The sequence below is a fragment of the Epinephelus lanceolatus genome, chromosome 14 (genome assembly GCF_041903045.1).
Source record: "Epinephelus lanceolatus isolate andai-2023 chromosome 14, ASM4190304v1, whole genome shotgun sequence".
In the NCBI taxonomy this organism is placed as follows: Eukaryota; Metazoa; Chordata; class Actinopteri; order Perciformes; family Serranidae; genus Epinephelus; species Epinephelus lanceolatus.
In genome coordinates, this window is record NC_135747.1 from 23752889 (window position 1) to 23770378 (window position 17490).

Genomic DNA, 17490 nt, shown 5'->3' on the forward strand with positions numbered 1-17490 from the left:
GCTTAAAGAGGAGCTACAACAGTTTGTTGACAAAGTTGGCCTTCAATCTAAAGTGGTCAGTAGAAATCACAGTGTGGACAGTGTCAGGCTCAGCAGCCAGCCAATCTCTCTCCTTTCCTTCAACCTGCCGAGCTGCCGTGGAGGATCGCCCACTGATGGCAGCTTTTATCTGCAACGGCCAGAGGAACCATGCCTCTTCCTGTTACAATGCCACGGCACTTTGTCCAGCAAGACAAAGTTATCCTGGCTCAGGTACTGGACGATCGCCCTCCGTTTCTCAATACATTTCCAACTGTGGGTGTGATTTGCATCATAAAAGCTGAAGGCAGACCATACACAACCTCTGGAGGTAAACAATATTTGAGCACAGAGTATAAATCCCTTCCTAAAATTGCAGAAATATTCCTGAGCCTCCCATCTAAGAAAAAATTCATTCATTTCAACTGGAAAAACCACGATTCTCGACGCAGATTGTCCCAGAGGTCTGTGTATCATAGATTCATTCCTGCAGGGGAGCAAAGATTATTACAATATTCAGATTACCGAGCAGGGGAAATTAATTGGACTAATTAACATACAAGTAAATGATGATACCGTTAACACATTTCATTAACTCAAACTGTCATTCTATGTTCCTGGTGCACTTGGTATTGCATTACAATGAATTGGATTCATTAAATTATGCAAATGAAAGGAACGACAAAACGGACGAGTCCTTTTTAACGCTATAGACCATATTTTCTGACTCGTTTTCAGCAAATTGACTAAGACTCAGAAAGCATGTGCTTTCCACTCTGATTTACCAGATAAAGCTTTTCATAGAGTACCATTTCAATTATGTTCACAGGCACTAAAAACCAGGTAGGCTATAATACATTTTTAACTCCCTTATGCTGCCGTCTTGAGCTTAATATTAAAGAAAAAATAGCAACAGTACCTAATTAGTAAAATGTCCCATTTAGTGTAAGAGGCACAGATAGTGATGCAACATGTGTGTGCTGCTGTGGCAAGGTAATATCAGGTTATATATCAAAATATTAAGGAACAGCTCTGGCAAATAATAGTTACAGGAAACTGTGTGCACACTTTAAAGTTGGAAACAAAACAGAGCAGGTTATTTAAATGGATTTCCTGATAATTCACTCAAATACACATGAATCTAGGTCATAAAACCCGAAGCAGTTACCTCTCAGGCGTCTGCGCTCAAAGTCATGAGACAGTACTTCGTTCCCCAGCAGCAGAATATGATCCTGACATTTCTGTGTGACATTAGCTTGTGGTTAATTGAAGGTTCACACCTCCTGTTGGCCTCGGTGACTTCTGTCTTTATCTTAGCAGCGCTACATGGGGAAGGTCAGGGGGTCAAACATACCTCTCGTCCTGCTCCCTTGGCTGTAGTGACATCTACTGGACTACTAACCCAGAGTGTGAGCCGTGGGGGGAGGATGAACCTCCTGGCTGGGTGACAAGTCTTCGGAAAAACACAAAACAAAAGGTTTCAAGTGTATGGAAAAAACTTGTCATAAAACTTAATGTCTCTAGTATGAGATATCACTGTACAACCTTTGTACATGAAAACAGAAAAAAATAAAGCAAAAATGAAATTCAAGTGTAACAGAAAAGTTTATATTGATGTTATATTGACATATTTATACAGAAGATTTATGAGTGATGACAAACCTTCAGTGTTTAGTACATAATATAAAGATGCTGTTCGAACGGGGGTAAAGTATAATCTCCTGAAGACGACAACGCGTCCATGTGGGCAAAAATGATCACATCACATAATTTTCATTATGTCACAAAAAGAAATCCAATCAAATATGCCACCATAAATCACTGATCGGTGTGTATTCAATTTAACAATTCAACAGTTAGGGGAGGAAGTGGGCTCAGAGACAAAATAAAAAATTCAACATGGAACGGGAAATGCAACGTACAGCAAAAGAAGAAGTATCAACACAAAGACAGAAACATTGTACATTTACTGACAATGAATATAAAGAACAGCTTCTTGGGAAGTATACAAAACATTTTTTTATACAAAAGGATTAACAACAACATGAAAGTGATGAGGATAGTGCTGTTAAAAAGAGTACCGCTTTCAGTAATGTTTCCAACTGCATGATGGAGCAAGATACTGGCGAGAATTCTGCAAAGCTGTTTCTATAACATGAACGGGGGGGTCGTCCTTCCCGAAAGAACGGTAGAATTCAAAAAGCATTGGTAACATGGTGACAGCTTAATTCACCTCAGCTTTTGGTCCATCATCAAATAACATTTCTTCACAACATCCCCACCATGGCCTGGGAAGCTACAGGGGTGATTTACTCTAATTATATCACACAGTCACAAGTCACCCTGAGTTTGAAGTCAAATTTGGCAATTACCTCCAAAAAGAAATGGCTTTTTCTTCTTCATATTACAATGCATGGTTTTTGAAGTCCTCCAAAAAGGTTTTTTTTTCTTTTTACAAAAACACATTTAAAGTACATACAATGGAGCCATTTGAAATATTTTGGACTTTTAATATCACAAATGCATTGTCTATGTAAAGCCCAAATATAAATAGCTGTTCAGTCAAAATATTTAATAAGCAAATCATGTGTATCATATCAACAGTATATGTTCAAGAGGAATTACATTACAAAATTCTGATTGTTTTGATTTTCGCCTGCAGAATGTAGCAGGGGTGAGCAAAAACTGAAGGAAGGAGGGCAAACAGACGCATGTTATTAAAAAATAAAACAAACATAATATGAGTAAATTTGCATGGACGTAAGCAGTAACATTACTTCAGCTGGATAAAATTAGCTCTGTTTGATTTAGTCTTTGCTCAAAGGATGGAACAAACTTTGTTTACCAAGGACATCAGAAGAATATACCATCCAAAAAAACAAAACAAAACAAAAAAAAAGGCGAGGAGAAAATTGCTCAACTTACCAATATTGTTTGTGAAAAACATATTAACAAAAAAAAAAAAAAAAAACGAAGAAGAAGAAGATTAAAAACAAAATGGCATTCTACATTTCCAACAACACAGTATTGTACAAAATAAGGCATTTCCTTGTGTGTTTACTGCAACGTCTTTTTCCACCTTTATCTTCTTTTAGTCTCCACTACTAGCTTCCTCTCAGTAAAAACCGAGCATGGACATGGACTGACTATTTCTGTGTTAAAATATATATATATTTATAATTTTAGTTTTCTTCAAAACTCGGATAAAAATGCAGGTAGGAGTATACAGTATGAGAGAGGTTGCAGAAGTTCATAAGTGGAGTGTAAATCACTCCATGACTTCGCTGGCCGCGACCGTGGTGACGAGCTGGAGAGGGATCTCTGCGTTGGCCAGGATGTCCTGGGCGTTGCTGGAACCCTGCTGGATGTTGGTGAGGATGAGGGTGGTCCCGCCTGCCGTGGTGATGATACTGTCTGAGGACCCCGCGGATTCCATCGAGGCCACCACAGCGCTGCCAGAGTTCACGCCTTTTTTGTTCTGATGAGTTTTAATGTGCTTCGCCAGGTGGTCGCTCCGCATGAAGCGCTTGGAACATTCGGGGCAGACAAACTTCTTCTCTCCTGCCAGACAGAAAATATAGTTTGAAAGATAAAGAGTTGGATGCTGAATACATTTGGTCAAACGTGGCATCTATCTGGAGGGTATATATCATAGGTGAGGGGATAAGTTCTAAGTTTTTAGAAAGTGGCAAACCAAGTTCAATTTGCTTGTTTCATGAATAAAATGAACAGCAGACATGTCACCAGTGTCTAAATTCTTTTTAAATACATATTTATTGTGTTTCAAGTTGCTCCACTCCAACCTGTCACTGATTAAACTGACATATAAATTAAAGACAAATTTATACTAAATGACTGACGACAATTATCACAATTACAAATCTATAATTATTGAATATCTAATTGCAAAGTTAACTGTGTGAACACTGACTCTTAAAGCTACAGTTTTTAAGTTTTAAAAAATATTTTTTGTGTCGTATTTCCGGTAACGTTCACTACATCCACACAGTGCTGCATGAGACGAATGATCTGTGAAACAAATCATGTCCTTTCTCTTCCTCATACTGCTTCTAATGGCATTTACTAGAATCTACTGCAGCTAAACGAAAACAACCAATGAGAACTGAGGAGTCTCTAAGGCAGCCATCAATCGTGTCAATCACTGATCGTGAACTGTGGTCAAACTATAAAACTAGACAGCGCTGATCAAATATGAATCAGGATTCTGTTACTGCATTGTCTATTTCTCATCTCAAATGTTTTCAGAAACATATTTTAGTGTACTGTTTAATGTAACTGTAAAATCAGACTCAACTGTTTCCAACATGGCAGCTGGGTCACTAACATTCTCATTTTACAGCTAAACTGTACACTTAATATGTTTCGGAAAACATTTGAGGCGAGAAACAGGCAATGCAGTAGCAGAATCTTGATTCACATTTGATCAGCGCTGCCTAGTTTGACAGTCTGACCACAGTTCCCCAACAGTAACTGACATAACTGACAGCTGCGTGGGAGACTCCCCAGCTCTGATTGGTTGTTTTCATTTACATGCGGTGGATTCTAATGCCATTAGAAGCGCTGCGAGGTGGAGGAGCAACATGTTTCTTTCACAAATATCTGTCTCATTTACTACTGTGGATATAGTGACAGTTTCAGCAAATATGACAACAAAATATTTTACCGACAGCTTTAATGTCTGAACTTAAAGCTAATAATGTACTGAAATGTGTCTTTGGCCCGTACTGTCACAGGTCTCACTCGGCCAGTTCTGCCAGTGTAAAGCTATTTTATCTCCTTCAAAAGTCTATCCTGGCAGTTAATGTCATCACATGCTGTGTGTCATTATGCTGTGCTTGTATATTTGACTGGATTGCTCACAGGATACTACTTCCTATGTTTCACCCCATGACAACAGATGGCAACTGCAGGGACATAATCTATGACATGAAAGAGATTAGGTGATTAGGTGTTCAGATTGAAAGGAGAATCATAGGATGAAAATAAAACCAAAATCTACAGCTCTCTACTGGGATCTCTTGTAACATTTTTGTTACATAATCCGATGTCAACGGATCCTGCAAATTAGACTGCAGAACAAACCGTTTAAACCCCATTCTGAACTGGAAAATTACCACCAAGTCTGTGAAATCTGGGTATGTTTTTCACAATGGCCCTCAATCCTAACCTGACATTTTACATGTAAATCCAAAGGGGGGCAAACGCTGTTATTTTTTACATGACTCACACTTTGCAGGGCACAAATTAACACATTTTACTGATGTTTTCCTGATGTGCAAACACCGAGGGAGCAAAAAAAAGGGCACCTGTGTGTGTTCTCCTGTGTCTCTGCAGCTCGTCACTGCGTGTGAACCTCTTCCCACAGAACATCCAGCTGCAAACAAAAGGTCGCTCCCCTGAATGCCAGCGCAGGTGTGCTCGCAGGTGCGATGTCTTTCCATATACCTTCCCACAGCCGGCAATGTGGCAGATGTGCTGCTTCTTCTTCCCCGTGCTGGATCCTCTGAGAAACACAGGTATGAGCAGTTAGAGTCCTGACTCGTTCATTTCCTATGCAGAGCTGTGTAGAGTATGAAGTCAGGCTTACTCACCTCCCACCTGACTCTTTACAGTTGGGGCAAGTACAAGCCACTCTGCGCAGCCTCTTGCCCTCTTGACCCAGCTGATCCTCCTCATCCACCAGCCTGACACGGAGGTGGGACAGATCGCTTGTGTTCAGGGTGGAGTCGGTGCTCAGCTGCCAGTCCCCAGAGTCTGGCTCTTCTTTTATCCGAATGTCTGGAATTAATGTGTACATTAACATCAAGCTGTGTAAACTTATCAAAAAGCCTGCACAGTGAGAGCTGCTTTATTAGCGCGTGTGACTGACAATGTGGCAGCGAATTTCACAAGTAAAACTCCATTTTAAGCACAGTGATAAAATAATTAGTTGATTGACAGAAAATGTATCAATGACAATTTTGATAATTAATTAAACATACCCTGTGGACTTTTTAGCTCAAATGAGTGTCAGAAAATGGATGGAGGGACTTTGCAACAGAGACTTCATCACAATGTTTTGATCGCTATAATTACATAGAAATTCAACACAAAGGGGCTTTAAGGACACACACAATGTATCTTGGTGAGACACTGAATGTAAATGAAAACTCCAACTGTATAGATACATTATTTAACCAAAAAATGCCAAACCTTTCCTACACAAAGCTTTTAAATGTGAGGTTTCTTTGTATTTTCTCAGTTTCATGTAATAGTATAATTCATAGACTAAAATAGAGACCATTTCACAGCAGACATTTTGACTTGTTATAGTGGGAAAAGCACAGGTGTTACCTTTCTCTTAAAAGGTATACTATGCAGGAGTTGCTAGCTACTGTTTGCAAACAGTATCGGCAGGAAAGGTAAAAGCCAACCACTTGGTGTCTCGTCTCACTATATTTGCATTTTTTTTTAGCGCTATGCTGGTGAGTTTCCTCTTGGCTTTCTTTTTGTGTGCAGTGCCCAGGAAAATCCCGCACACAGAAAATCAAATAAGCAAATCCAAGCAAAGGGCAGAGTCTATGCGGGGGGGGGGGGGATCCTGCACAGTATAGCTTTAAGTGTCCCAATAAGCCATGACAGTGTCACAGCAAGCCAGCATGCACATTATCAGGACTGTAAAACTAAAGCAGCGAAATGGAATGCAACCATCATTTAGTTTGCGAATTACACCTGTGCTTTTCTTGTCGTGACACTGCAAAATGCCTTCAGTGAAAAATAGCCTATTGACTGATTTAGTGGGTTAAAAAAAGATTTGTTAACAATAAAAATATCATCAGTTAGTACAACATAAGGCCGGGCGATATGGAGAAAATCAATGACCACAACATTTTCGACCAAACAATATTGTGGGGTTGACTATCGGTGCTTTCACAATGGTATTTATGATAAATAATTATCAGTAATATGAATATAATGACAAAGGCAAATGACAAACAGTTTGAACAGTCTGGTAAGTTAAGAAAATTACATCAGTTTACTGTGATGCCAGGAAAAGCCAACACTTACGATATCCAAAATCTAAGACAAAATCTAATCTCATATCATGATATCGATATAATATCGATACACTGCCCTGCCTTACTACATCAGTACAGATGATTTTACACAGACAGCACTTTGGATTGTCTGCTCTGAGCACCACAAACAAACGTGCATCACCTTTATTGTATTAGTGTAACAAATGCAGTTATTAAGTACAAAATGGCATTTTAAAGTAATTTGCTTAAGATGGACCCTTTTTAAAAATGTCAAAGAGGATTTAAAAATAAAAACAACAAAATAAAGATGAAGTATACACGTACATTGTTAATAAAAAGAGGGAACAGTACCTCCAGGGTTGTCTGTGTCTCCTTCATGTTGGGCCATTGTGTTCACCGTCACTGTCTGCAGGTTGGGGATCTGTCCCGTGCTGATGCTGACCGGACTGGACCCCAGTGACAGGGTCTGGACTGGAGCCAGGGTTATCTGCTGGGGTGGTGTTGTGGGCAGTTGGAGGTTCTGCAGGTTCTGCACCCCCTGTACCTGAAAGGTCTGCCACTGTATCTGACCCGACGGCGTGACCGTCTGGGCTTGGATGATGAAGGTTCCCGGATTGATCAGCTGCACGTTCTGCAGGTTCTGCCCACCTGTCGCCACGGACTGCACCACCTGACCGTTGGTGGTCTGAATGGGTACCTGCTGCAGCTGTATGATGGGCTGAGCTGAGGACACCTGGACGCTCTGCTCCTGATTCTGCTGGATGAAGCCCTCCTGGAGACCAGAACTTGAGTCGGCTTGCTCTGTAGCCACTGATGACAATGAAGTGTCTTGTGTCAGCAGACCTGATTCGCTCACTGGAATGTGTAGCTGAGAGGAAGACGTTGGCACATATATCTCATGATTTGCATTTGAGTCATTTATGGGTAGTGTCTGTGAGAGGTGATTATCTGTCTTCGCCAGACTCTCTGAGCCATCTACGGGCTGACTCGTCATAATTAGCTGGCCATCAGCAGTGACCCCTGTTGCTATAGTCTGAGCACCAGAGAGGCCAAGGGAGTCCAAGTCCACACTGTTAATAGGAACAAAAGTAATGTTCCCAGGCAAACCCACAGGCACATTAGTAACAACCTGACCCTGGTTGTTGAAGGTGGAGCTGCCAAGAGAAACCCCCTGGAGCTGCTGGACATTACCAGTCTGTGATATGAGGTTCTGGTTGTTATTAAGGATGTTTGCAGCTGATGTTACACTGAGACTCTGGCTACCGTCAGGCAAGATTTGAATCTGCCCTGTGGCATCCTGAGTCAGAGTCGCTCCTTCCACGCCGGAAGTGGAGAAGCTCAGCTGTCCATCTGCTGTCTGAATCTGAGGAATTACTTGGTACTGAATGTTAGGCACTGAATTGGCAGAGGAGGCGTCCGTTCCCGACGTCACAAAGATTGGCTGACTCTGTAAGTTCTGGATAGGAAGAACATACTGCCCGTTGGATGTTAATATTCCTTGACTTTGGATCTGTATCATTCCAGATTCATCCTTTGCTGCTGTTGTGGGGGTTAACACCTCCCATTTATCAGTCCCAGTAAGCTGCACGGATGGATCTGAAGTCTGAGAAAAGAAATGTCTGACATTAGAAAAATTATAGGCACCTGTACTTAATTATCTTAAGCTTGCAAAGCACAAAAGTCTACTTATAACTTGCTCTTTCAAATGTACAGGAAAATGATGTTCTAGACTTTGTACACAGCCCAATATTTCCAAGAAAAAAACTGTCATAGCAGTTCACACAATCAGCGACAGGAACATGAGTGGGCAGAGGGCAAAATGAGCAAAATTCTTTGAGTTGATCAAAGTTGAGTGGGCAAGAAATGTAAGTTTTGTTTCGTGTGTACATTCCTGTTCTTAGTAACACATAATCAATGGATCTATTCCCACCTTAGCTGAAATATTATGAATCACGACAAATCTGCAGCTGTCTATGACAATGTCAGTAACCTGCCATCCTGCATCATCAGTGCTACACTGACCCATAAAGGAATTCATTTAATTCCTGCTATACCTAACTGTGCTTTAAGATTTATTTATAGTGCTCCATGTTCAGGCTGTCTTGATGCAGTTGTCCACAGCATTCTTGTCAGACAAAATTAACCTGAGCAAATACACCAGAGTCTGTGTCGACTGTATCAAACTTTGCTGTGCCAACACAGCCTGACAGAAACCTCACAGTGTTCTGCTTTGGGTTGCTATCACAGCTGTATTTAAATGTTATTGTAATCTAAACTTAAGTGCTTGCGCAGCTGATTTAAAGTAAAAACACTGCATTGGATTGGTAGATTAAATAAATTGAACCACAATACAGCACAATTTCTCTTAAAAAATGCCAGAAGAATATATGAAAGCGCATTTTCTTTCTTCCACCAGAGCCTGAATGTCATCCAAGCTCACACTGCAATCTTATTCTTCCAGAGTAAAATACAATTACGCAACATGAACAACTATATGCGTCATTTCATTCGCATTTTTTCATGATGACTAAAACTTATTACCAGTGAAATACTGTTTTATGAATTACAAATTTAGCAACTACAGCTTATTGGCAAAACTGTTGTATATCATAAAGTATGTGTTAAAATAAGTATCCCAATAATGGTCTGAGGAACATCACGGGATAACAAGACCTTTAAAAATCATGATTCAGCTGGCTCTTTGTGCACCAACTAAAACATATAGCAGCGCAGCGCAGTTGCTGATAAACAATCTCATCAGTAAGCGCAAATGTAAAACCAAATGTAACTACAGAAACAGTCACACTATATCTTGAGCCACAGCAAGTCACTTAAGAGCTTAATTTTCCCTGATGCACTTGTGGTTGATGCTGCTGTTTTATCAGAGCATACTGCAGATTAGGCTTCAAGCATAAAAATCAGCTGCCAGCTGCATAAACTACATGAAATCTAGAAGGTCTATTTCCACTGTACTTCTGGTGATGACTGTATTTGCATTAAATACGTTACATATAGGGGCGACAGGGTTGAGCTCCAGTGAATGTGGTCACATTAGTCAGATGGATTTGGATGCCCTTCCTGAGACAGTTTCAGTATCTGAACTGCAACAGCTATAGCAATGAGATACCCTCCTGTTTCTATGCCAAAAAGCAGCGGCTATAATTCTATGAAAGCAAGTGCAAGCTTAGCTACACTCCCACCACCAATTTTGCTCAGCTGTGACTGAAGGCTTCACATCTGCTGCAGCTCTGTCGGATCTAGCAGAGGTGCTGACTTACCACACCAGCAGCAGCAGCACCTCTGTCCACCTCTGCCGACGGTGACCCAACCTTAGTGCAGGTGGTTGCTAGCAGGTCGAGGGGTAACGGCTGAGTGTCCTTCCCACAACGGGCAAATTTAAAAGGGAGAGAGTGGGTGGCCATTAGTCTGGGCCTTAGAGAGTATGACGTATTGCCAAAGAGCAAAGTCTGACGTGAGAAGGTTAAAGGACTGTCATGTCCTGTGTTGAGCCCCCCAGGCAGCACCTATGATAGCACCCAGGTAATGTGTAGGTCCCACTGGAGTTTCCCAGCCTGTCACTTCACTCCTGGCTAAAGAGGCGGGATCTGTAAGCTGCCTCAGAGGAAGTGTTGCCTGAGAGGTTCAATGAGGGTACATTACCCCCCTCCAAGTTTGAGATGTGTGAACTTCGGTGAGCACCACTCAGTTTCTGGGAACGCAGCATCGACATATAATGAGAATCATAATCCCGAGAGGGAAACCTTACCTGATTGCTCCTGTCTTGCTCCTGCTGCAGAAAGTCGCTCTGACTGCTGTCCACTTCCAAGGCAGCCATATCTTCTGGTTTCAACGGCTGTTCTGGTGCTGTGTAGCAAAAAGCAAATAGCTAAGAGTGTGAAACAGCCGATGCTAACGTTAGCTAAACAAGCCTGGTGCCCACACAACTAGAGGACTAGCTTATATTTCTAACGCCAGAATACTGGTTAGCAATAAAACCACAACCACGGCCACCAACTACACCAAACACCACGAAGAAAACGGCGACGTAACAATGGTTAGTTAGAGGAGAGCTCAGTAGTAATGTGTCCTAAACAAGCTAACACAGCTAGCTAAGCTAACGAGCGCAGCGTTAGCTCCTGATGCTAGCTTAGCCGGCGCTGATTAGCAATATCACCAACAAGCATCCCTGCTAGCCTGCTAGCGAGCTAATTTAGCCAGAGGATGGCTGTTAGCTTACGTGGGTGAAGAATAAGGTAGATATTACATACCAGTCATTACGTGACTTGTCGTGAAACGGAGAGTCGCGATAGTCACAATCCACCGGACATGATCAGCAAATTAAATTGATTGTATACGCGTAGAAATAGGTGATAACTGTCAGAATTTTTTTCTATTTTGATTGACGGGCGGTAGGTAACACAAAGGGTGGGGCCTCCAGTGTTGACTGGGAGTATTTGCGTCACAGACAGGAAATCCCGCCGTCCTTCATAAAGGTGATTGGTTGTTCGTTTTGCACGCGGCGTTATCATTTGTCAGGCGACACGTCAATCATCCTTTGTTGCAGTCTTTTCCTGTTTTTTTTAATGCATGTTCAGTTTTACAGTACTAGTGTTGATGGCAGTGAGGACTGTAGTGACATTGTTTACTGTCAGTTACATTGCTGTTATCAGTGAATTAAATCTCTTCAGATAGATAGCTGCTTGTGTAATGTAGGCCAGGGGTGTCAAACTCATTTTAGTTTATGAGCAACAGGAACTTGATCTCAACTGTGCTGGACCAGTTAAACCATTGTAGAGTAACCTATTAATAACAACTCCCAATGTTTACCTTTCTTTTAGTGTAAAGACCTACAGTCTGAAAGCAGTCATGCTTTTACAAAACAGATGACCAGGCTGAGATTTCTTTAATTTAAACAATATGTCTGTTTTTCCACATTCAGCACATCATGTACTCACATGCATACACTTCCAGTCCTGTGTAGTAATGCATGCATCACCACACTAAACTAAAGAGAAAGCTATTGAAGAAGGAGGTGAAGCTGTCCACTGCCTTACACACCACTTAGTCTAAAAATCAAACGTTTTGGCAGTGCCTTCACAACAGCATTGTTTTGAGATAGAGGTCGGACACATCTGCTGACTCCTCATTTTTTGCACAGTGTTCAGTATCTTTAAATATGATCACAATGAGTCTATTCATTATTTTGTCACAGAGCCATATTGTGGTCAGGGGGCAAAAGCCTTTGAAGCAGCATTTTACATTCACTAGCTACTTGCTCTTTAACTTGCTAATGAAACCTGGCAACTCTTAGGATTCACAGGTGCTTCAATGTACATAGTCATTCACTGGGCCAGATTGGACCCTGTAGTGGGCCAGTTCTTGCCCACAGGAAGTATGTTTAACCCTCGTAACATAATGTAAAATAGCAATCAGAGGCTACATAGATATAAGAAATCAGAATCAGAATCAGAGATACTTTATTGATCCCTGGGGGGAAATTGTTGGCGTTACAGGTGTTCCTTCCAAGAGTAGAAAGATATATTGTATAGTGCAAAAAATATAGCCTATACTGTAGTAACCTATCAAATATACACAGATACAGTGGCAAAAAAAGATAATAAACATAAACAGAATATATACAGTAAAGGTAAAGGTATGTGCTTTGCTTTTTGAACAATAATATGCTGATATTATACAGACTTGTTATTATACATATGTACTGTAATAGGCTATAAGCTGAGAATATAGACAGTTGTGCGATTACACTGCTCGGAAGAATACATGGGATTCATCTTCTGTATTTAACTCATTCTAAGGCGTAATTACTGGTCAAGCAAATGTCCTTTTGCCAGGAGGTCAACCCACCTCTGGCATCATCAATTAAAAGAAAACCTGAGCCCATTTCTTTATGCATCGCTGTCATTTACACAACATATTGCAACTCATATACATCTTTTAAAGACATGTTTGAAAGTATTGCAATATTACTTCAAATGGTCCCAGGATGCTAATGATGGATTGAAGTATTTCCTTTTTTATGTGTGTGTCAGGTGCTGTGACTGAGCATTAAAACATAACACAAGATAGGAGATAAACTGTTTCAGCTGCTTGGCGACACCTGACATCATCCTCCACCTCATTTTGTCATATGGATTGTCTATGTTGTAATCTTATTATATTGGTCTATTACATACACACAGCACCTTTTACACGTCCACCCTGGGCGACAGATCCTTATTCAGTTGCTCTTCCTGAGGTTTCTTCCATTTTTCTCCACATTAAAGGGTTTTTTCGGGCAGTGGGTGTCGTATGCTGTACAGATTGTAAAGCCCCCTGAGGCAAATTGTGATTTGTGATACTGGGATGTATAAATAAAAAGACATGACTCCCCATGTTGATTCCGATGGTCAGGGATCCAAGACTAGTGCTCTCTTTTTCCACAACTTAAAAATCTGTATACCTCACTGCATAGTGCTTATTATAATGATTTGAAAATATGTAGTGTAACATAAAGCATTGGATCACTGTGGCTTTAAAAACTGGGTTGTGGCCTGCTGTGTCTGAATGAATGTAACTCATGGAGAAAACACTGAAATTTACAATGACACTGACAAAGAAACAGTATGTAATTATGTTACATCAAGTCATAGATGGCAGATTAGATCAGTGTATCCATATTTTTAAGTAAACACAACAGATTTACTCTATTTAAGGCACTGCTACACAAAATTCAGACTCTACATTGAATCAGAATGATGTCATTTATCATGGCAGCTTTGCTCTCTCTCTGAAAACTAATAGTGGCACTTTCTTACCTGTGAATAAGACGGTGATCAGCAATTGAGTTTTAAGATGCATGTTTATTATAGGACAGAAAGGAACACAATCGAGACACAATCTGTTTGTATTTGACCAGATTTCTTCCCCTCCATCTGATTGTGCTCAGTACAACATTGTGAAAGTGCATTGAAATGAGAGCCTGCATGCTATTGTACCTGCTCTGCGCCTGCGATGCTATCAGGACCCCACTTCTGAGTATTATTTGTGGTGTGTCAGTTCCTCACAGTGCGCGACCGCAGTGAGGCTATTTCTCTCAACCTTCAATTCAAACTTGGCCCATTACAGCCAGACTACAAAAGCACTTTCCGTGCACTCAGGAGCTCACGGCAGTGAATGGTGGATATTTCCAATCACTCTGCTGTCAATCCAAGTGTCAGGTAAACACAGGCCAATGGAAACAGCTTTAGAAAAACCTTGCAGCTGTGTCTGTCTTACTCCAGGAGTCCTTGGAAACGTATCAACAATTTCTACAAAGACCTCCAAGTTAAAGGGAAAAGTCAAATATCCTAAAAGCAGCTCAGATGCAACACCCCGGTGGACGCAGTGGCCTACGCGAGACATGTAACTGCCATGGTGTTTGTCTTCAGACCTGTGTGTTGTCTCCAGCTCCAGCTGCAAACAAAGGAAATGAGGCTGTATTGACAGACCCCGTGTTCACCTCATGAGAGGAATCTGTGAAGTCTGGAGCAATTACCCAGTGGGAGTTTCTGCACATCTATAAGGAATCAGTGTGATAGATATAACTCTAAATAGCGGCATCAATGACCTCACTGCACAGACCCAGCTTTCCTTAAGTACTGTTGTGGGAAAATGCAATAATATATTATTTTTAACAAATCTTCTCAGCATAAATTGATCAGAAACAGTAATCAAAACTTTATTTTCCTGACACCTCTTCTTCCGGGAGCAGACGTTGTTGTTGTTGTGGCACCATGCAGCAAAGTGAAGGATAAGAGGAGTAACAGAGTCCACAATGACTCTGGGTATTTCGTATTAACATATTGACAGTTGTTTTCATGAAGGCCAGTCCATGAGAGAGTGACCCCACGGAGAGAAACTGCCCTGCTGGAGGCATCTCATGGGACACTGTAAATGGGACCTGTGAGAGAGAATTGAAACTGGTGCAGCATGGAGGAGTGTGGACAGAATATGAAATGTGTGTTATAGACTATAACTCCGAAGCACCTGAGACTGAAACAATTGGACTGTTCTTTGTCTGAGGAGCTGAGAATTTAACCGTTATAGGGGTTGCATGAAATGTTTTCTGACACTTATTTTTTATTGTTTTGATGTACACACATTTGCATAAACAACAATTAGGCCACAAACCTACACTATGGAAATGTAGAAGGCTGATAAATGTATAAACAGGGGTTGAGGTCTGGTTGGTAGTGTGTATTACCAGTGATGCAAGTTTTATGGCAGCAGAAAGAATAAGTATGATACACATTGCTTTATGTACAGATGAGGATTTTGTGTGTCTGCTGAGAGGCTGATTTACACTCAGTTGCCACTTTATTAGGTACACATGTACAATCCAGTGCAATCTAATGCAACCGTTTTGGCAGAAAGTCAGGGGCGTAAAAATAGACAGTGCAGACTGTGCAGTTGCACTGGGGCCTGTAACATGGGGGGGCCCATAGAACGAATGGGCCCTCCAACAATGTGTTGAGTGCATGGGCCATTATGGGTGATTGCCAACTTTGAAATTTGCCTGTGTTCAAAGAAGTCTGTATGCCCTTGAAAAAGGTTAACTTTCTTTCTTCTTTCTTCTTTCGTTCTTTTTTGTAAAATAGTCAGTAGCATATGTAAACAAATTATTTATATATAAAGTATTAAAATTGTGTGCACTGGTGCCTGTCGCAACGATCTTACACCACTGCAGAAAGTCATACCTATAATGTTCAGTATTTTTGACAGTGTCATAGAAGTGTTAATTCAGTTCTAAAAAAGTGGCAGCTAAAATTAGTACTTGGATCAAGAACATGGAAAATGACATATATCTTGAAAAATAAATTAAGTATGTGTGAGGGAATATGGTAACAATTTAATGACTTTATAAAATACAGAGATAACATCTGTAATAACATTTGGATATTAAAAAAGCAAAGCAAAAAAAATTTAGCTCTATGTCTTAGCATTAAGGTCTTAATCAGGGATGTTAGTGTACCAGACTGCATTATATTCAAATGTGTTTCTAATATTCCGCCCCGATTTTGTGTGCAAAATTAAAAGACTTAACTTGCTGCAAATTACTATAATAGCACAGGTAAACATTAAAAGTAATTTTCAATAATGCAGATGCAACCCAAAACTATATTTGTCAATCTAAGAATATGATTTAAACACTTCTTCCTGAGACTCCACTGAGCTGTTTGTGCTGATCTTTTCCCACAACATCATACTGACTATGTTTATTCACTCTGGCAGAGAGCAATAAGTCAAAGCTCCAGGATGTATCACGAAACACAGAAGAGAGGAAATTGTTGCATCAACTCTCATAACTAAACATGAAGTGCTACTTTATTCAAATCCTGATTCTATAGTGATTTCATGCCTGTGTACAGTATGTAGTCCATGTGTCAGACAGAGGAGTTGCACAATAGCAATAATTACAACATGGCAACACTTTTATTGTCGTCCAAAATAGAGATAATTTCCTCTCTGTAATGATATGATACAATGCCTTTACAATAACCATTGAGTTTCCCAACACAGTCCCTTGTGCATTGTAACTGCCCTGAAAAATGGCACAGTTATTTATATGTTTATTTGTTATAACTCACACATTCCTTTTATAAAATTCTTCAAAGGTCTTTAGTGTGCATGTGATTTACAACAGCAGGCCGCGGTCTGTCTTCTTGGGTGTGTGTGTGTGTGTTTGAAAGCGAGCTTTCCACTCTGTGTCCTTCTTGGTTTGATGCCACTGTGGTTTGCCTCGGGGCAGAGTGGCACCGCCTGATTGATGGTGCTGACAGAACATTTGTACCAACAGAGAATCTGTCACATTTCTGGACTTGGTTTTTTTGAGGCTGTACCAAGTAGACTGCTTTAACAGTCTGTCTACGTCACCTCATGAATACTTGCATACAGATTACCTGGTGCTTATGTTTGCATTAATGCTTTAAGATGTGCTTCATGGGACAGAAAAGACACCCAATGAGTTTATAATTATTGTCTCTCCTGAGACATCTAAATTCTTAGTATCCAACCCAGAATCATCCCATTGGGGACCTTCTTACAGAACAACTTTACACTGGTGTTTTGTTCCTATACAACATCTGCATGATTCTAAATAGCTTTATTACTCGCTCTGAGAAGATTTATTGTCGCTTTATGAAAAACAAAATACTCCACGACCCAGACCACTGGGAACAACTCGTCAATCCCGAGCCTCAAAACTACAGCAGATGAATAATCTTCTATGTGAGGTTTAGGTTGGCCAACACCACCACCACCCCGAGAGGAATGCAAAAACAGTTTTGTCTCAAGCCCCCATTGTGCTCTCCAGAGGATCTGTATGGTTTCACTTAGAAAACAGTGAGCCAAAAACAGCCTGTTGTTGTACAGAAGACAGTATATGAGAGCTGTA

General features: G+C 40.7%; 1 protein-coding gene across 2 annotated transcripts; it reads right to left on the bottom strand.

Annotated features, from left to right (window-relative positions):
* Positions 1 to 1604: 1604 nt before the first annotated feature.
* On the bottom strand, positions 1605 to 11519 carry sp3a (sp3a transcription factor). Of its 2 annotated transcripts, XM_078174506.1 has the most exons (7): positions 11327 to 11501; positions 10825 to 10922; positions 10337 to 10426; positions 7410 to 8661; positions 5631 to 5817; positions 5346 to 5542; positions 1605 to 3579 (listed from the first exon to the last, which is right to left on the bottom strand). In XM_078174506.1, exons 1-7 carry the CDS (start codon positions 11331 to 11333, stop codon positions 3287 to 3289), a joined length of 2124 nt encoding a protein of 707 aa, XP_078030632.1. In that variant the 5' UTR covers positions 11334 to 11501; the 3' UTR covers positions 1605 to 3286. The 2 variants fall into 2 exon arrangements, with proteins under 2 accessions (XP_078030632.1, XP_033474104.1); XM_033618213.2 differs by lacking the exon at positions 10337 to 10426 and having other exon boundaries at positions 11327 to 11519.
* Between the last annotated feature and the right edge of the window lie 5971 nt (positions 11520 to 17490).

Coding starts and splice junctions, on each gene's coding strand:
- sp3a (XM_078174506.1), bottom strand. Junction 10,427..10,824: donor AGCAAGACAGGAGCAATCAG/GTAAGGTTTCCC, acceptor AAGGACACTCAG/CCGTTACCCCTCGACCTGCT. Junction 3,580..5,345: donor ACACAGGAGAACACACACAG/GTGCCCTTTTTT, acceptor TCTGTCTGGCAG/GAGAGAAGAAGTTTGTCTGC.